At 37.8% G+C, this 21,732-nt stretch overlaps 1 protein-coding gene across 1 annotated transcript; it reads right to left on the minus strand.

The window, feature by feature from the left end:
* Positions 1 to 2,554: 2,554 nt before the first annotated feature.
* Positions 2,555 to 20,052, minus strand: hpgd (15-hydroxyprostaglandin dehydrogenase). The gene is made up of 7 exons (XM_006629960.3): positions 19,713 to 20,052; positions 19,325 to 19,448; positions 18,789 to 18,895; positions 17,971 to 18,067; positions 8,183 to 8,259; positions 7,283 to 7,446; positions 2,555 to 5,686 (listed from the first exon to the last, which is right to left on the minus strand). The coding sequence occupies exons 1-7, from the start codon at positions 19,803 to 19,805 to the stop codon at positions 5,563 to 5,565; spliced, it is 786 nt and encodes a 261-aa protein (XP_006630023.1). The 5' UTR covers positions 19,806 to 20,052; the 3' UTR covers positions 2,555 to 5,562.
* Between the last annotated feature and the right edge of the window lie 1,680 nt (positions 20,053 to 21,732).

Raw genomic sequence — 21,732 nt, forward strand, 5'->3', positions numbered from 1 at the left:
AATAGATGGTACATTCACCACTGAACTCTGCTCTGACTCATCTACTGCACTCAACAACAGCCCTCAACTGTAATGAAGTCTCAACTGGCTAAAACTCAATCCTCCAGAGTGGGGCAGTATTTGGCATCACAGCCTGACCAAACTGCTTGTTGACTGTCTATGGATTTTGTGGTCAGGAGTTCCCCTTGACTAAGATACAGTATCACATAATCATACAGGATTTGTACAGGCCAAGATTTGTTGGGAGATTATTTTGCCATTCATTGTTACTGAATTTGTGCCCTAGAGTTAAAATAAAAACAGTTGATGATCCAGTGAAAGCTCATTATTATAACTTGGCTTTTAAAGATTAAAGAAAGAACAGAAAAGCACTGCTGACTCTAATTGTACTGGCACTACGTTTTCAACACACAAAGATATCCAGAAAACGATTCATGTCTCAACACGCTGTGACTATTAATCAATCAAAATAAAAACGAGGGAGGTTTTCTGGAGTACTTCGTGGATTTAAACGATGACAGAAAAAAAATAATGAAAAGCTGACAGTTGCATTGATGAATCCCTTGTTTTAGGAGTTTGTCTTTTTCACAGAAATGTAAGAATATAATTCTGCATAGCTGCCAAATTGATTGGGATAAGCCAAAAATCAATTCACCACTATTAAAAGAGCGCTGTACAGTACATGCCTAAGGTTCATTCTACAATAGAAAGAAATCATTGACAATATACTGTAGAATCATGCAAATTGTCATTTAAAATGATGTAAACCGTTTTAAGAAATAAATTGCAATTCGAAACAAGATACACATTTCCTGACATTTATTCTGAATATAAAAGTATTATTTTTTAGTTGGATGTCACAGATTTCTTTTGAACTATGAACTATTTGCAAATGGCTTCTGCTTTAGAAGAATGCGGAGTGTAGAAGCAGTTTTTAAAAAGTCTGTCCCGCTGTACAAGAAACTAGAAAAGGTATAGTATTTTTTGTTCCTTTTATTATAGTACTGAGTGAAGAAAACCTGCACGAGGATTATATTTTACCTATACTGAATATAAATTGCATATATTTACCTCAAGCAGCAAACCTATCAGCTACTGTGTGTTTATCAAATCATCTTTGACTAAACCTTTTTAAACCAGTGAAATACAGAATGATTTAATAATTAAACTTTTTCACATAGTTATAATCCTTTCATTTAGATACAATGTGTGCAAATTTGTCTAAAAACACTAAAATGTGTTTTAAAACTACTTAATAATAGAGCATTTCAGTAGTTAACAATAGGCTGTCCAATAAGTTCTAACATGATCAAAGAGTATATGGAGACTAATTCTACAGTACACATTTAATTGTGTCAGATCAAATGGAATAAACTCCCTTTGACTTGGTGCTCACTAGTGCACAGGTTAGTCTGCAAAAAGTCATTCAGGAATCCCCACAAGTAAAATCACATGGATTTACATAAAAGTGACAAGCATAGTCAAGATAATCTTTTGCCATTGGAATACAAATTTTGAAGTTCCCTAGTACAGTATTAAAAGATTCTTACATGCTCTGTGCAAATTTTCTTGTACAATCACAACAGGATTCCCACTTTTTTATCACAGTGAGCTTCTTTATTCACAATTTATGAATGGTTTTCTTCCGTGTAAAATTGCTGACATCCATTCCCATCTCTCCTAACGTGATGCGGAAATGCTACTGCGAGGTTTTTACTTCTCCAGGCTGGATATTTGCAGTGCACCGCTTGCCAGTGTCCTTGTCCGTACATGTTTCTTCACAAGCCGAAGCATGTTCAGCCTCCAGCTGCTCAGATCTTTTAATACTAAAATGCATTAGCATATCTACAGGACCTGTTTTAGCTTCCTTTGTGTCTCAATCTGAGAATTTTAGAATGAAACTCAAAATACTACTTCTCACCTTTAAGGGCTCAAATAGGTTGGCTCCTGACAACATCGCTGAACTCCTGAATTCCTTTCACACCGACACATCCTTTGCACTCTTCAGACTCTAGTCTGGTTTTACACATTCCCATGCAAGGATCCAAACACATGCTTTCTGTACTTTAATTCACTTTTATTCCACAATGTAGACATTATGCATTAGTCAAAGGTTATTACTGTCATCTCTCTGGATAAGCAAGTGTATGCCGACATCTAGCATCCTCTAGGGTGAAATGTGACACTATTGTTTGTGGTAAATCACTCATCAGGCCACAGATTTTGAACTGATGAATGACAAAACTCTTGCTATACCCAGTATATATTTAAGGTGTCTGCATGCACCGCACGTTAAAAAATGTGAACACTTTGTTTGAAACCTGAATGTAATCACACAAATAACCTGTTTGACTGTATCTGCACACATACTGTAGCTGCTTGAGAAAGATATAGACATTTAAATAAATACTGGTTTTCCCACTAACACCATTGACATATAGTAGACATAAAAAGTCCATGGATGGAATACAGTGAATTCTGGAAGTTATCATCAATAAATAGAAGAGGTAAGAAATGTTTCTCAAAAAATGAAATAAAGAAATAAATATACACCTCATTGTTCACTTCAAGTTTATTTCTGAGTAAAAAAATAAGACAAACCAAAAGACTAAAAAACCCTTATACACCTTAAACCTAGTGAACATCAGCAACATTTCAATCTATTGTTCTGATACAAAATAAAATAATTTATTAAAACCAAATGAAATGCTTTGAAAACCTCTTTTAGAAACTAAAGAAAATCTTAATTAGTTGAAGTTATCTATTTAAATGTACTTAAAGCTATAATATAAAATCAATTTTCTACATCTTTTTAAACAAGCAATTTTCAAACACTCGTAAAATCATTTTAAATACTGCAGTATCTTAGAACCTTTTACCTACGTGAATAGTTTTTTAAAATGTCTAACAAGTCCTTAGTCCGGTAAATTCTAAAAGTGAAACATGAAACGAGTTTCCTCTGAACAGATTTTAGATAAAGCAATTTAAGGGTATTTCTTTCCGTTTTCCTTTGACTAAGGTATTTTTCTACTTGTCTGTTCTAGCCACTTTGATGCTCTTTAAAGGCAAGGCACATTTATTTCTGTAGCACATTTCCGTACACACGGGTAATTCAAAGTACTCTACACAAATAGAAAAACATAAAAAAACAGAAAATAAAATAAAAAATAATTAAAAGAATATCACAAAAGAAATAATTAAAAACACAATAAAACTAAGAAAAAGGAGAGGAAAATAAAACAGTTTTTAACTTAGCTTAACAAATGTTAAGGTTGGGGCACATCTAAGATCCTCCGGGTGTTGGTTTCAGCTGTGAGCAGCGTAACGGCTAAACGCCATTTCACCATGTTCAGTTTCAACTCTGGGCACCACTAGCTGACTAGTCCCTAAAGATCTAAGAGACCTACCAGGTTTATATTCCTCAAACAGATCGGAAATATATTTTGGGCCTAAGCCACTGAGTGATTTATACACAAGGAGCAATATTTTGAAGTCAATTCTATAACTATTTCGAAGCCAGTGTAAGGATCTAAGAGTTGGAATAATATGTTCAGTTTGCTTGGTCCTTGTTAGAATTCTAGCAGCAGTAATTTGAATGAGTTGCAACTGTCTAATGATCTTTTTGGGAAGGCCAATCAAAAGAGCATTACAATAGTCCACTCTACTGGAGATTAAAGCATGAATGAGTTTCTCAAAGTCCTGCTTAGACATAAAATCTCTCATTTTAGCTGTATTTTTAAGATGATAACAGGCCGATTTAGTTATTACTGTAATATGGCCACTGAAACTAAGATCTTCATCCATTAATACACCAAGATTTCTGACCTGGGTCTTAGTCTTTAGAACCCTAGAGTCAAGGTAAGCACTAAGTCTAAGCCTTTGTTCCCAAAGAGAATTATCTCAGACTTGTCTTTGTTCAAATGGAGATAATTTCATTGCATTCAGTTATTTATTTTCTCTAGGCATTGACAGAGTAAATCTATAGGACCATAGTCATTAGGTGAAAGAGCTAAAAAGATCCGAGTGTCATCTGCATACATATGATAAGCAACCTTACTAACTTGTAAAAATTGACCTAGTATAAGCATGTAAAGATTGAATATGAAAGGGCCAAGAATTGAACCTTGGGGAACTCCGCACGTCATGGTGGTCCGTTTAGATTTATAATTGCCAATAGTGACATAATAACCCCTACCTTCTAAATACCTCCTGAACCACCTGAGAACCGCTCCAAACAGTCCAACCCAACTTTTCAATCTATGCAGAAGTACTTTATGGTCGACAGTATTAAAAGCCGCGCTAGGATCCAGTAAGGCCAGGACTGATATTTAACCTGAATCAGTATTCAGGCGAATATCATTTAGTACCTTTATAAGAGCAGTCTCAGTGCTGTGATGTAGTCGAAAGCCGAAAGCCAGATTGAAAGTTATCAAACTAGTCATTCATATTTAAAAAGTTGGTAACTTGATTGAAAACAACTTCCTTAATAATCTTGCCTATGAAGGGAAGATTTGAAATGGGTTTATAATAAAGAATAGAAGGATCCAGATTTCTCCTTTTCAGGAAGGGCTTAACAACTGCAGTTTTCAATGATGTTGGGAAAAATGCCTGATAAAAGTGAACCATTCACTATTGGTAATAAGTCCATTGATAAACAACTAAAAACATTTTTTAAAAAGCTGGTGGGCAGAACATCAAGACAACAATTAGACAGTTTAAGGTGCTGCACTAATTCCTCAAGGATTTTAAATTCAGACACGATAACCACATTTTTTCTATGTGGTGATACATCCATCAGATTGTCATTGTTTGACAAGGTGGTACTAATGACTAATCTAATATTTTGGATTTTATTACAGAAAAAAAGATTCAAATTCATTACACTTAACTCAGGGTTAACTGAGTCGGGGAATTAGCGTATAAACAATGGTAAATAAAACATGGGGACTGTTGATGTCGCCATGAATGATATTCAGATTGTCTAGCCTTGCATAGTTCAGCATTGTAAATACAAAGCCTCTTTATAAATATCAAAATGGATCTGAAGTCTAGATTTTCTCCATTTACGCCCAGCCTTCCTCCATTCTCTAATTCGCTTATAAACAATTTTAAGCTTTTTGAATCTTGGATTTTAAAGAACAACAAAAATATCAGACTGCATATTCAAATACTTTAATCACTTTGCATTCTATGGGGATTTAAGATCCTAAGGTCTTTCATTATAATTATTTTATATCTAAAGCAATCTAATAATACAACCCCTTTTGTTTAAAATATTTTGTTAATGCCATGCGGAAATAATTTGATATATCAGTAAAATTTAGCATAATATTACTCTTTGTTTAGGATATTAAAGAAATGTAAGAGTAACAAATATGTTAATGCTTATAACAAAGAGAAAGCAATTACCAGAATTATATGTTAATTTACTTAAAAAAATACATATCATGTATATATAAAATCACCTGATGAAGAAAATAATTTAAAAACTTCACATTCATGCGTCACCAAGATTATACTTCAGACATTTCAAACATTTTTGTGCTGTCATTCACATTTCTTTTATGCTGATAGTGGCTCATAATTCTGGAAGTGAATTCCCTTAGAGGAGGTAATTTTCATGACTGCTCCATTCAGGCTGTTATCTGTTATGATCTTCAACACCCCTTCAGCAATTAAAGATGGCCTACAAAGCAGAAAATACCATAAGAGAAATACCGTATTTTACAGGGAATACCTTTCATGGTTATGGTGTGTTTTAAGAGCTATCAGTTACTATGGCTTATGGGAATGTGAATATAAATTAGATCTGACCGTTTCACAATGCTTGAAAGCAGAACTGCTTCAGCAGGATCAGACATCTGATTAATATACACATACTGTAGTCTAAGTTGGACAAAGATATTGGCACGTGTGCATAGACACCAAATACATCATGCTGATGAGCCCTTATAACACCAAAACTGCTATCTCTTGTGATTAACTTGGACTTTAAAGAAGAATTAGGATTCTTTTGAGATGGTTATGCTTTCTAGCAATATGAAATGGTCTGAGTTAATTAATATTCATATAACCCACGACAGGTAGTAAATAAAGGAAACAACACCTTTGAATTCTAGAATTGAACAACTCCAGCAAACGAGTGGAATGAATACTCTTTACTCCCTGTCAGGCAACCATTGACTTGCACTATGTTCAATAATAATTCAAAATGACAATCTGAGAGTATTTTACATATAGAAGGGCACCCATTTCACCCACAACTAAAGTGCAATATCCACCTGGGTATTTCAAATTCAAGTGCCCCACCACTTGAACTGTGGAGGAACTTTAGGAAGGGCAGATTATTATGTCAAAAAGTAGATTTTATTTCAGGACAGCAGGGTTAACAACACTACTCTCACTCTACTGTTTTCAAAAGTGCCAAGGAATTTTTAATGATCAAGCAGTCAGGTCCTGCATCATTTTTACTATAGTATGGTGTCCCCAGTCACTGTCCTAATTCACTGGTTTGGAAATTCTGGTCCAGAGGTAAGAGCATCTTTTACCTGCATATGAACCGTACCCCTAGAACAATTTCAGGACCATGGAACAGGAATTAAAGTAATGAAAACAGAAATTTAATGGAATATTGTCACGCTGTATTTTGTTTCTGTCAGTAAGGGAAAATTAAATGTAGACATGTGTACAACATCCCAGTTTCCAAAGCAAATCATGACCCTACAATACCATAGTTCACATATGATGTAATGTACAATGCCGGATCTCACAAATAATTGAACCAGGATCATGAACTGACTTTGTCGTGACTGTCATGTTTCCTCTATGGCTTTGACTAAGGCTGCTGACGTACAGCAGCTAAATCAAAACCCAAACTGTACTCAAAAGCTAAGCTGTACTCAAAAAAGTCCAGTCACCAATATTGTGTGGGGGTCTTTGTTGTTGTGAGCTGCAAAAATATTCCCATAACAACGGCATAACATCATTCTGCACTTAAGCAAAGATGTTCAGTAGCACTAGCTAAGATGATCGCTGTTTGGGACAAGTCAATATGTAGAGCGGCAGGGAAAAATGCTTTATCCCCTTCGTGGCTAAATTATATTAAAAATGTATCAGCACTGCATACCCGATTTTTTAGTGTAAAGAGGAAGACCAAGAAAGATTTTTACAGAACTGATACATTTTTATGAACATATAAAGCCTTATATAGTCGGCTGTGTCTTGTTAAAGCATTGTTGACTGAGAAACTGATCTGAACATCAGCTGATATTTGTTTACTTACGGCAGTAATCCAAATGTATCCATCCTCTTCTTAAAATCGTCCTTATACTTGACAAATTTCCCCATTTTCTCTTCCTCTTGGACAGACTGGAGGAGTGCAGTATCAACAAATGCAGGACAGAGCACATTTATTCTCACACCGTAATTTCCTATTTCTGCAGCATCCTGGAAATACACGCAGATCACTAGGAATTAATCATTGATCACCTGAATAAACCAAATGGTGACAATAATTATATAGTTAAAATATAGTTAAAAGAAAGTAACTCATTGTGGATTTTAATTCAACCTCTAACTTTGACAGAATCTTGCCGAAACATGACATTGTACAAAGAGCATTAATTTCCAAAGCTGTCGAGATGAATATAAATCTGTTGAATACAGCATGATTCCACAAAATATAACATTGTTTTTGCTCTAAAATTCAAAATAGACTCTATACCTTTATACCTTAATTTTTCTCTCAAAGTTTATTTTAATAAAGTATAAAGAAAGGGTATACTGTACATCATGGTGCCTTAAGTGTACTATAAAGCTACTAGACTTACTTGCAAATAGTATACTATGTACTTTCAAGTACAGATATTTTTAAAATAGCCACACCACAGATTTTGATCAGGAGCAACATGTATAAAATAACAGGAATGGGAGCATATTTATTCCACTGCTAACAGGCACACACACTATATAGACCTGACACATATTTTACATAGGCAGAAGAATCTCTCACAAACACACTGGTAAATAAATGTTCCATGTAATCATGACTGCATTTTTTTCTGAAACAAGAAACACAATTGATGCAAAAAGCAATGGAGCAAAAATAGCATGTTTGTACTGCTGCCAAAAGTCTACTTTAGTAGTAGAAGAATGTATTTATTCATTAATATTATATACTTACTGCTATGGCTCTAGAAAATCCAAGAACCCCATACTTCGTAGCTGTGTACACTGGCTGATGTGGGGAATGAAGGAATGCTAAAAAATAGAAATAATAAAAACATCAAACAAATAAAAAAGTGTTTGTCATGGATACTCGTGTTTTTTTTAGATAGAGTCTGATTTATTATATTATCACTTGGAAAGAACAGTTATGATAACCATTTGACCTGTGCAACAAGTTCTCTTTAAACTGAAATAAATTAAGATTAACATTTGGCTTAAGTACCCATGTGCAGCACATTTAACTTTAATAAAACCCAAAACAATAGATTAATGTAAACTATTTATATTTTATATGAATCTATTCATATTAACATCACAATTAATCTAAAATATTAGTATTCATATAAAATATTATTGTTTTCTAGCTGATGAAAATTATCTCCTGTTAACTTTGGGTAAACATTACACTTTACCAAATTCATATCGTTCTGTTAGTAAAGTACCATACCCAACAAGTAATTCCTGGCACAAATTAACAGCTGATCAGTATAATCTAGGAACATTACTACAGAACAATTTTGTTGGAACAGATAACCTAAATTAGATACCAGGTTAAGGAAATCAGTCTAGTAGACTGCTAACTCTTATTTGAATTTATTACGCAGTAAATGATGTTTATTCATGTTACAACAACTGAGATGTTCAATTCAATTTCAATACTGGGGGTTGAGGCCCAGAAATCTGTAAAACTGCTCTGTGACAATGTCCGCTGTCAAAAGCGCTATACAAATAAAACTGAATTGAATGGAAAAAAGTTGGCATGTTCTCCCCAAGTCTGTGTTGGTGTCTGCGGTGCTCTGGTTTCCTCCTATAGTCCAGAAACGTACTGTAAGGGGTTCCCTGACTCTGGGAAAATGGGCCCTGGTGTGAGTTTGTGTGCCTGTGTTTTGACTGGCCCCTCTAGGAGGCCCCCTGCCTTGTGACCTCTGACCCTGGGTTGGAAGAAGAAGTTAGAAAGTGGATGGATGGACGTCTTCACTGGGTGCTACTTTATGCAGATCATAATTAATTCACAGCTACAGAGAATGTATTATTTATTAAATATTCCACCAAAATATTATTTTATAGATAACACCCTCAATATTACTAAATGGATTTCCTTTATTTTTTAATAAGCGGATCCAAGATTTTTTAAAATACCTTTCCTTTAAGTCAATTATACATTACATTACAATACATTCTTCTCTACAAAATATTATACTCCACCTCTGCAAAACAACAAGCTGTTAAATGTCACATTCAAAGAAGAACTGTAACCCTTCCCAGATACAGTACAGTAAGTATGAAGGGAAGTTATTTTATAAAAATGAATTGCGAAATACATTGAAGATCAAAACGGTTAGCGTGTATATTTCTCTACAAGTGGTATTCTTTATGTAAAAGGTCATTGTTGTGGAACCTGGCTGTGCTCCAAATGTTAAGCAAAAATCTTCTGTGATTAATATTTATGTCTAGACTACATGTAATCTTCAAAAAGTACAAAGCTACCCTTTTTTAACTTTTAAGAGAACAGTTAAGCAAAATAAAGCATAAATTCATTTAGATAAATTCTGTTTATGGATTACTCTACTGAATCATATTTAAGAATATTATATAATCTACAGGCTAAAGCCCTTAACAATACACCTAGTTACTTAATTTTAGTTGCGTGTTCAGAATTTATCGGCAAACTTTACTGAGACATTGAAGTACAACAAATGAGTACTGGAATGAATACCACTTCTTGTGTTTTTAATGCCACTCGATATACAACGCTTATTTTGGTAGTATCAATTTATATCTAAAATACTCAGGCCAGCAGTGAACTAATTCATAACTGCAGCAATTCACTCAAGGGCCTGGTATGTTGATACTTAATATCTAGAATTGCAAGGACTTTATACTCAAGCCACCTAGGGTCCATTGTCTGTTTTTAGCAGAACTGCAGAGAGCCTTCTGAAAGTAATAATCAATTTGCTGGAGTTATTTAGTCTGCTTTAATTATTTAAGCATTTTAGTCAGTACAAGATGAAAAGCAGATCTTACGGTTTCCATGATTACACAACCAATAGTTCTTTCAAGTTCTGTTTTCCATAGGCAACTCAATCATTACTTCATTCATTTCATTTTTACTGATTTATTTATTCCCATGTGTGACTGAAGGAGAAATCTGGTTTTGTTTTGCATAATTTCACCAGAGCCAATCCAACTGTGCGCAGAGACAACAAGAATGGATTATATCTAAGATTTTGAAGATAACTCTCTGACTCTGAAGCCAGTCTGCAAGTTGGGTAACCTTGGTGTATTAGTACATTATATACCATTACTTTACAAGAATCCATGAAAGAAGTAAAAACAAAAGTCAAAAATAAAAAAGTGAAAATGGAAAAATGAAACCAGCAAAAATCTGAGCCACACTTTCAGCACTGAATTCACACCAAAAATAAACATTTATCTCAGCTCACTTTCCTAGCTAAAGGAAGTTATGTGAAAGGCGCTAAAGTGCTACCATACGGGTACTGATGAAAGCAGGAAATTCAATTTCAAGAACACTGGGAAAATTAAAAAGCTTTAAGGCAAGGGAGATAGAATCCCCATTTATTGTCAGGCAGCCCAGATGGGCTCATTGAAATAAGCGTTAAACTAATCATAACAAAGTTCTTTCTAAGAGCTGCCCCCTTGTCACCTGCTGCAATCAGCAATGTGGCATTTTACAACGTCCAGCAGCTGGCCAGGTGAGTACTGGGGCATTCTGGCACTGCAGGCAGTGCATGGGTGTCCACTAACCCCATCAGTGAACACACTTGCCAAATGGAAGACCTACAGCATTCAATCCAAATGTGTTGTGAACGAGTGACTTCTTGGCTTCTTTACAGTTCTCTTTCAGGGTGTGGGTTTTCAACAAGTGCCCAGGCTTCCTTCCACCTTCCAAAGGCAAGCTGGATAGGTTAACGGAGGCCTCTTAAGTGTCCCTGTGCATCTACAGTATGTGCCCTGCAATGGGCTGGTACCTAGTCCAGGGTGCACTCCCACCTTGAACCCTGTGCTTCTAAAATAGGCTCCAGGTTACTGCAGTTTACTGGGAACAAGCGGTTTTGATAAGCCTTTTAAGAAAAAGAACAAGTAGGAAGACCGAGTGCTCTCTGAGTATTTTTGTATTTGTAGAACTCTATACAGTATCTATATACTGTTCTTCAATGGGTTTTAATACTCTTAATTTTATTTTCGGCTAGTACGGTAGCAACAACCTGTGGAACCTCCCTCAGTTCACACTCGGATTGGTGGCAAGTATCAGCACTAGCATCCTTGCACTGACAATTGTTAAATTCCAGAAAGAGGAAACCATTTTTCCCCAAGAGGAAATTCAAGTGTCAGTTTTTCACATTGACAAGAGAATTTGATGGAGACACATCGGTCTACCAGTTACTGTCCCCTTCCAAACACTTACAACGCTGACCCTTCATCAATCCCTCAGGACAGCAAACCTTCTCGTCATGTACAAGGTATAGCATGCTCCATCTGAAATACACCCACACGGAGACATCCTTCAAAAACATCTAAATGATTTTCACAAATCAACTAACAGAATCCTTCAAAAAAGGTCCAGGGACTAAAGCTTTTGTGTATCAACTTCACAACACATCTGCCAAACTGCAGTAGAGTAACCTATTATAAGGGCAAGATCTTGCCTTCCCTCATCTATACAGCTTTAACACTCATTTAGCCTACTGGTTGAATTCCCAGTGTGCATGCAGGCCAGAAGCATTACTGACTCAGGTGTTTTGCGGTTACAGTTACAAAGCTGACATACCATGGCCTCTAGTGACCATTCAGGATAAGTGCACCCAGGGTTTTGGGTATTTTCGTGAGCGAGTCTATTTTCAGTTTATGTTCGATACTGTATAGGTTCTCTTTGTTATGCTGGCAGTGGATTCCTACCACTGCACCATCTTCCATGCAATAATGCAAATAAGTGTGCAATGTTTCAGAAGTTTAGAGTATGGGAAAGAAAAGCTGAGGTTTTACAAAAAGATGCTCTATGTCAATTATAGCTAATAATAATGTGAATAGTGCCCAATGCACTGTTCCCATCAAGCTAGGGCAGAAAAGCTAAAGAGACGTTGTCATCCCAATCTTTCAAGCAACCATGAGAACACAATGCACTGTGCAATACATTTGTCTTCGCCTGGCAGGAAACGAGCAACTCGGCCACATTGTTGAAGTCAAACACTCGGAGAGCACAAGCTACTTCAAAGGCAATTCCCTCCCCCAATGACACAGACCACTTCAAATGAAGAACCCTCTTTAAAACTTGATGAGGCTCCTTTCGTTTTCCTTGATTTTTACTCTAGGACGGGCTTTCCATGCCTGTCATTGCTATAAGGGATGCGTCTTCTGTTAGTCAGAATCATACACTCGTCAGAGGAATGCCTGAGGCTCTAATTTCACTGTTTCCCCACAGTGGAACATAGTAAGGCGTAGAAAAAGTAAACAGCTATATCTCTAATGTGTACTGTAACTGAGCAGACGAGTCGGGACTGTGGAAACGGGATTGAAATGTCAGAGGGTGGCGTTGCGACACTCCCCACATTCTCACGAGGAAATTAGGGCCAGGCTGCACCTGGGGCACCAGCACTCAGTGTGCAGCCAGAGCTTATGCTAAGACCCCCACAGTCACTCGGGATGGCGAGCGCGAGAGATCTCAGGCCGTGATCCTTGGGAGGCATTTATCTTCAAAGGCTACCAAATATTCAGGTGGAGCAAAGGCTGGTAAAGTCAGTTCCTGTCAAGCAGCAGCAGCCTAGGCTGTTTCCATGTCGGCTCACCAGTAAGGGAGAAGGCGGGTGGGAGAGAGGCCGGCCAAACAGAATCAACCATGACTGGGAGTTAAACAAGCAGTAGAAGAACTACCACAGGGGAGGCCATGACAGTGACATCAGGCGGGTCCCTGGGCTGGGCTAATGTATAAATCAAGGCATTTCACAGGGGCTACAACCAATGATAAATTGTTAGTGTTTAGAAGAAAATTATTTCCCCTAAACACTTACTTCACCTAACCAGTAAATCATGCCTAAAAGCAACTAGTGAACGAGCAGAGGTTAATTCCATACTGAAAGGTTTAACGTAACGACACAATGTTTTAGGATTTAGGATTTAGAGTGCGAGATCGAAGTGACAGAGGCAAAAGTCGGATCTAGGGAGGTCGAAGAAAAGAAAGACTGGGAACGGGCAGGTGAAAGGGGGGCTAGAGGATTGAAAATCTGGGTGATTAATTCCAGGGAAAGTCTTAAAAAGGCCCCTCAGACTCAATCAGGAAGCATATACTTGAAGAATATAGGAAGAATCCGAATTAAAAAAAGTTTCATCCAAAATTTAAGATTTTTCTTTTTCACAGGGAAGTATTTCCAGACCAAGCAATGTAATATTCATGGCTCACATATACGTAGGTCAACGAAGGTCTGCCTTAGAGGTGTAACCACTCTTGCGACGGGACGCTGCTGCGATTTCAGGATACTATGAAGCATCAATACACTTTTTTTGCTTGCCCTTAAACTTCTTTCTTTCCTCCTACTATTTGTCTTCTGATTTGAGATGTTTATGATCCTGTCTTTCAAAATAACTGCAGCTACATCGATTTTCAAAATACAAACATGTGTGCTAATCTATCAACAATGACTAATGAGGCAAGATACTGTAAGACTGCTCGTAAACTGAATACATTGGTCAGATAACTACAAAGCATGAGTCACTGAAAGAATAGATAGCAGTGAGCAAATTCCAAAAATCTGGATTGCACTGTGTGCGCACATATTTTGACAACTTGCATGTGCTATCAATTTGTTCATTTAAACAACACATGACTGCCCGAGTTTCTCCAGGTCAGACATTGTGCATCGATGCTGTTTGGTGGAAAACGAGGAATAACATCTCCTCCCCTGCTCTGAGTTATCCAACAATGGAAGAATGTAGCAGATTTCCAATACATGCAGCTGCAACCACAATACTCAACAATACTACTGGCAACTAAACTGAGCGACACTATTTAGATAAGGAGCTAGGGCGTTATAAATAAAACCTTGTCCTTATCCTCGTGACGCACGCACCTTGTTTTAAAGCAGGACATTTTAACTACAATGCCAATATTAAAACCGAAATTAAAAATCTTGAAACAAGACTAAAAAAAAATCACATTATTGTCAGGTGTGGGAAGACGAACACAGAGATGTAACTTTGGACATTACTTCAACTGCAAAAAATAATAATTAATTGCACGTAGTGTACATAGTGCATATCATGTGAAAGGATATCAGAGCACTTAACATACAGCACAAGAGGGGACCCAATTCACGAGCCCTATTGTGCTGTACCCAGCTGGGTGAAACATGGCAAAAATTATGCACCAGAATCCCCAATTCACAACAAATCAGGATTGAGGATCTACTCATTTTGCATAATTGAAAAATGCATTTTAGCCAGGGCACCAGGGTTAACGCACCTACTCCTTTGAAAAGTGCAAATGCCATTACAAAAAATACTTCTTTAATAACCAAGACATTGGTAAGAAGGTTTAAGGTCCTATCTGAAGGAAAGAACCTCCTAATATCCCCCAGGGGAAATGGTTTGGAAACTCTGATCCAGAGGGAAAAGCCATAATGACCAGACCTTAGCTCCTGAGATCCGATACATCTGATCTACAAGGTGGTGATGCTGCTGACAGCAATCTTTATGAAAGTGTAAAGGCTCAGCAGCCTGTGCTTATTTCTTGCATGTCACCTTGTAACAAACTACAGTACAACCATCTTACACCGCTTACAGGCTCATGTGTTCTTCATTGCTTTCATGCCTAATGAGCATTATTGGAGTATGCACACCTGCTACAAAACACAACGCTGATGCTTTCACAGAGACAGAAATTTAAAGATAAAAAGCTTTCGAAGCCATTCCTCAAAAGATGCAGGGCTTTCACGATTCCCCAGGAGCCACATTAACACACGCAGGTGTCTGACAACTGATAAGGATATCCCCTTGAATTTCACTACACTTAATTTATAGCAGCAACATTCTGCGATGTAATTATAATAGACGTTGCAACATGACATGTGGGGAAAAAAGGTTTTTTAAAGGCTTTTTTTTTCACTGTTTTTTCTATTTGAAGAATTTTGTGAGTCAGTGAGGAGAATACTACATACTACTTTAAGCAAAAATGATCATTTAAGATTTTGATAAAGGCTATGCACAATTGCGTTTGGAATTAACATCATACTACTACATTTTGTATGCCGGTTTAACATTCCTGAAATGAACTAAGTGTCCCGGAAATAAGAATCCAGGAAACCTTGAAGGAAACCTGCAGGCTTAAGGGGTAAATGATTACTGAGAGGAGGATGGCTGGCCATGGGAGAACCTAGTACAGTGATCGATGTTTTTAAGTGTTGTGCACCTTTGTGACGTCTGTGTATAACACAAAGGCACCTACTTGGCCTCACCTGGCTCTGACTGTGGAAGCACTAGCACTAGTGGTTCAGAATTTATACGTTAGTGAACAAAATGCGCTGTGATTAAATTAGGCAGTGAACACATACTCCCAATCTTTATACACCATCCTAATATTCCCAATGGATGCATGAGGGTGCTTGTCCTGATCTTTCTTCCCACTGCACAGTACATCCCTGGTGATGAATATCTGGATATGTTCCAAAATGCAGTCATTTTCTCATTCAGACCTACAGTACGGTATGTGAAATATTAAATGAACAAGCTGTTTCACTTTTGCTATAAAAGCCCAAACAGGTACAGTGTATAATATAGGGGTCACTGATACTCATTTTCTTCTGCCTGGACACTCTATACTAATATTTACTTTCCATTTAAGGGTTAATGCTAAGAAAAGCTGCATACACAGATACACAGGTCTTAATAACTTTTTTTTCTGAAAACATGTTCATTGACTTAATGTGCAATGGTGAGGCTACCGAACTGTCATACACAAAACGCAAAAAAAAATGCTTAAAAACCGTACTGCAAAATAACATGTTGCATAAATATACCAAGAGCAGTGTTACTGTAACTGCATCTGCAGCAAGTCCTTGTCAGCTCTCCATTCCTCAATGATGTCTTTCATCATTTCCACTCAATTCCCTTGACCTCTACAAGCTCTTAGCTTTCAACTGAAACTATATCTCGTTATGGACCATCACAAATAATAGCTTGCCTGTAATGGCATTTGCACAAATAGTTATAAACAATTAGTCACGTTGCTACATTTTGCCGTTTGGTGTCTATGAAGATTTTGAATGTCATTCAAATACAGCAATATCTTTGTAATTAATCTGAATGCGTGGTTTTGCAGCAATTTAACACATTTCTGAGAAGCTGGGGTATTTTTTTCTTATGTGGTTAGAGAAGTTAATATTCAAATTAAGTATGTACAGTACATGGAAATACACAGATTTAAAAAATCAACTATTTCAATGTCTCAGTTTTCGCAAAGGACCCTAAAAATGTATGTCATTTTTTATTTTAATTTGGAATTGCACAGGGAGAATGTATTCTCCATTTGTATTTTGACATGCTGTAGGCTCCGCAGTTAGTGCCGACAGGAGCAACTTTTGTCAGCACTGATGTTGCAACAAATGTCTAGGGTTCCTTCAGATTTCAGGTTCCTTATTCAGTCAAAAGCTGACAGAACCCTGTAGTATAACCTTCCCAGCCCCAGTGGAATTCAACCAATTGTGTGTGTCCATTTGAGAAATCCTGGTCACAGTCAGCCCGTGAAATGCGCCAGGTTCAAACTTGGAACATCTGGACCACAGAGCTCAGCCTGTGCTCTAATTGTGTGCCTTCGCTAGTTCAGCACCCAGTGATCCCATTCCTAATCCACATAATGAATCCACTTAAGTCGTTATGATCAGACATGGAATGAGAGCCCTCAAGGACTGGAGCTGTTCATCCCTAATGTAGACCTTCTGTACAGGTTATAAAATATTACCCATCTGAAGCCCTACTAAATCATTACTTCAGCCCACCCAGCACCTGCAAAATACAAACCTAGTGCTTCTTGGGGGCCAATAAGATTTTTGCTCCCCACCATGAAGTACAGGGTTTCAATGTCGCCATGTCAGGGCTGGAATTTAGAAAAGTGTGTCACTAGTAATGAGTGTTTCATCACAGGCAGAAAAAAAAATCCTCTTCCTTGTGAGATGCAGATACGACCAAGGAATTTACTTTTCTACTCAGCATTTTAGCCTGTATGTTGTTCAAAGGGAACAGGCGATTGTATGTTTCAATAAATATTTCAAATTCGGGAAACACGGGTTAAAAGGAGGGGCTGAAAGCTCACAGTAGTTCTGCTCCTGGATGCTACACCAGACCATCACAGAGTAAAGAGAAATCAGAATATGCCACCAAACCTAGCAAGCGTGTTTTTTCGGAAGGTGAAAGAACCAGAGCACCTTAGTAGGGCCCTGCAGCTGAGAAGCAGTAGCAGCTGACATGTCAACCAGGAGAAAAGCCATTTTACATATGCAAGTTATTTTCAACACTATGTAAGCCACCCTGTGCATTTTCCCAAGGGTTGCTTGCAAGGGTTTTCCAAAGGTGATCCGTTTCTTCCCACCTTCCACACATGCTGGCTGGTTCTGGTGCTTTCTCTTATTCATCCCTGTGTCTGTCCTATGAGGGACTGTTGTGCCTTACAGTATGTCCTGTTGCTGGGTTAGGATTTGGGATATGTTAACCCTCCATAAGACAGAGTGAGTGACTTACCTGCCATGGATGAAATATTTATGATCACACCTCCATCCTTCCCATACTCTTTGCTCATGTGATCTAGGGCCAAGTAAGTACCTTTGATGACTGATGTCTAAGGAGGAGACAAATATAAGCAGGACAGCTGAGTTATTCATCATGGTCTGTCAGCTTTTAACATTGATCATTGCTATCGACTAAACTAAGAACAGAAAGTTACAGGATCTGAAATTAAAATTATGTGATACTTTAATACATATAATAAACATTAATCAAAGACAATCCAAATAACAGATCTAACTGTAGTGAAGTACAATTGTCTAGATATACTGTAATTCACACAGGGGAAGTATATTTCATAACTATACATGTTGAACTCATCTGACTAATAAAGGTGGGGTGAACAACATCATTTAAAAACCTTTTCGCTTGTTGTTACTAAATTCTACAAGACAACAACAAAAACAACCACACAGACGTCACAGCTGGTCCAAACCATTGCCCAATTCATTATGCTTATTTCTTAACATTCAAATTAAAAAAATAACCTTCACTCCACACATTTTGTAACTCCTTTACCTGATTTACGGTGGGAGCAGAGGGGGACCTGGAGGCCGTCACCCAAGGCAGGACACACCCTGGACAGGAAGCCTGTCCGCCGCAGGGCAGATGCAGACACAAACATGCACACACTCACACATGGGCCATTTTTCCAGAAGCCAATTAACCTTCCAGTATGTAATTTTTCAAGAGACTCATTAAAGAAATATGTAAAGTACCCATACATACACAGGAACACAAAGGGCCTCCTAGCACGTTTACGAATATATATTTACCAAATTAACTTCGATTGTCTTTTCCCAGTTTTTCTCATTATTGATCCCGGCGTTGTTGATAACGATGTCCAAACGTCCAAAGCGGTCCACTGTTTTCTTGAAAGCTTCTGCACGCACAGAGGGGAAAAAAAAAACTTCACAGCACAAAAAAAACGGGGAATTTTCAAGTATGGTGTATAGCTCTGTCCTGACGCATTGAAACTCAATTCCAGATGAAGGACGAGGATGAAACAGTTTTAACAACTTATAGAGCAACATTCCCAACCACATAGCTTTAGGCAGTTATGCAACTTCATACCAATAGTAACTAATTCATGTTAAACAATGGAATCCTGTTCTTGGCACTCTGTTCTTAAAGTACAAATGTTAACAAAGAAGTGCAAAAGAAGGATCCGCAGGCATTCTTTAATCCCGAACTTCTCTGGGATTCTAATGTTCTTGTTATTAATATTGTTTTACTCGCTGCAGAAGTGAAAAGTAGCGTTTTAGGAAAGAATGGTTAGATTAATCATTCTCAACAGAAAACATCTGATTACCTTGCAGTTCCCCTCTGTCAGTTACGTCACACTGTATGAAAGTTAGGTTTTCAGCTCCAAACTCTTGTGAAAGCTGAGCTCTGCACGCTTCCCCCAGTTCCTCGTTTAAATCGACAGCAGCGACCTAAGCGTGAGACAACAACAAACCAAACGAAAAAAAAAGAGAAGTAAGCGACTGAACGCAAATCATACCAGAGCTGCAGAAGTCGTATTTTGAGGAAAATCGCGTCACGGTGCCGAAACGAGCAAAGCTGAACCGTGAAGCAAGACATAACCCCCCTCAAATAAAGACATTATAGGAACTGGAACGCAGATAATAGTTACAAGGTTTATAAAGACGCTCAGTACGCGATTTAATTTAAGACGTGCAAACCCGCGCTTAATGTACCTTTGACTCGTTTTTGAGAAGGATCTCCACAATTGCTCTGCCAATTCCTTGCGCTGCTCCAGTCACCAAAGCTACTTTTCCACGCAGAGCCATACTTGTAATAGGAGAAACGCGGCTTGAGCTCCGGGAATCGCTTTGTTCCCTCAGCTGAGCGAGAGGGCGGTCGTCACTTCAGTAAAGCAAAGGTAACCTGCCTTTTTTCGCCCAAGGCACTGGTATTTACATGGAGATAGTTGTCAGTCACTGCTGAGTCGTCACTTGGGGTGGTGGCGTTTCATTTGTCGGTAGAAGTGCAGTCACGAGCACCTCTCGCAGTTGTTTAAATTTAGATTTAGATTTTTCTAAGCTTGATATCTGTGCGGATTTTACTTTTATAATAAAGTTCGTGTTTAATTTTCTTTTGCCTTTTATGTGCTTGAAACACCTTCCACAAATAGTACACAAGGTACCAATTAAAAACTTAAATCTCTACTAATTAATTTTATGGTGGGTGATTGAATTTATGTATGCTTTTGAGCACGGTTATTAAACAGTATCAACAACAATATAATATATATAAGTACCGACATTTTTTGCCATTCGCTGTGCTGGTGTGGAAATAAGGAAAATAAGTTTGAATTTGCGTGAACTGGTAAATATGATACTGTAGCTCTTTATGCCTTTTCCCCCGTGCAACAGAGTAACACCTGCATTCGTTTTTCGTTGCTTTAAAAATACATAGTCACGATTTGTAAGTTATGTTCTTTCCTAGTATTGCAGAATTTTCTGTTATCCTTTTGAAACTCACGATTAGTCTTTCAGCGAGTAAGTTAAGCAATTAAGTACGTAATGTAAAAAAGTCAGTTTTTACCTAAACAGTCTAATTTGAGCTTTGGGTTTTCCGTGTTTAATTATCTGAGCTTTTTTAAATAACATTTAATACAATTTACATGTCTGTTCGTGTCGTTTTATTTGCATTCAGAAACACACTGCATTGATGTGACCTTAAGTCTGTAAATCCCTTATGTAGTGTAAATTACTACAACAAAGTCCATGTGACTTATAGACTGGATAATTGCCAGTCTGCTCGGATGAGCCTATATTAGGAATCAGCTCAATGAGATGTAAGTGCAGGTCCAGAGATGCACTTCTTGAGTTTGGCAGGAAGATAAGCCTTCACTCCAAATGCAGGTCAAGTGTTTGAGTTCAGTAGTTTTATGGACAATAGAAAGCAGATGTTCAGCAAAGTTGTTACTGAGATGATTGGATACTACGGTTCAGTGAAGAGCAATAGCCAATAGCATTAGGGCAGTGGAGTCAGAGAGGGACCCAGGTGGCTGGAGAGACTTCCACACTACTTTCAACACTAGCAATGCAAGAATTCTGACTTAAAGGCACATGGAAAAAAACATGCAAAAAACCTCACCAAAAGAAGATTCAAAGGAGGCATACAGTGTAGACTACCAGCCTGAGAAAGCTTTGGTATATTTTTTTAATGGAATAGCAGAATTAGCACATAACGATTTAGTCTGGAGTTGCCCCTCATTTAAGGCTTGGTTTTCGATTAAATCCTGAAATCCTGTTACATGCCAGCTTGACTGAGCCCCTTCTTCTTTAGGCAAGCTAAAACTTCCACATCACCTCAAAGGAGAGTTAGAGCCAAGCTGCTGGAGCACTGTCTCTCACTATCAACACTGCAAGTTCGCATCAGAGCCCAGATGTGGCTTCACATTGATCATGATTTTATGTTAAAAGTTTCAAAGACCATGGCAGTCTCCCAGTTGTGCACCGTTTCTTACAAAACCCCAGTGTGCTATGTAAGCACCTTGCAAGCATACAGTTTGATCTAGATTTCCTGGACTTTCTGAGAGCAGGCACAAGTACATCCTCCACCCTGACTCTGAACATCAGTTCCCCCCAAGGCTGTGTGCTCAGCCTCTCCTCTACTCCTTATTCACCCAGGACTGCGGCGCCAGGAACAAAGCAGCTTCATCATTAAGTTTGCGGACAATACAATGACCTTCGGCTTGATCACAAACGG

This window comes from Lepisosteus oculatus, chromosome 1 (genome assembly GCF_040954835.1).
Source record: "Lepisosteus oculatus isolate fLepOcu1 chromosome 1, fLepOcu1.hap2, whole genome shotgun sequence".
NCBI classification, from domain to species: domain Eukaryota; kingdom Metazoa; phylum Chordata; class Actinopteri; order Semionotiformes; family Lepisosteidae; genus Lepisosteus; species Lepisosteus oculatus.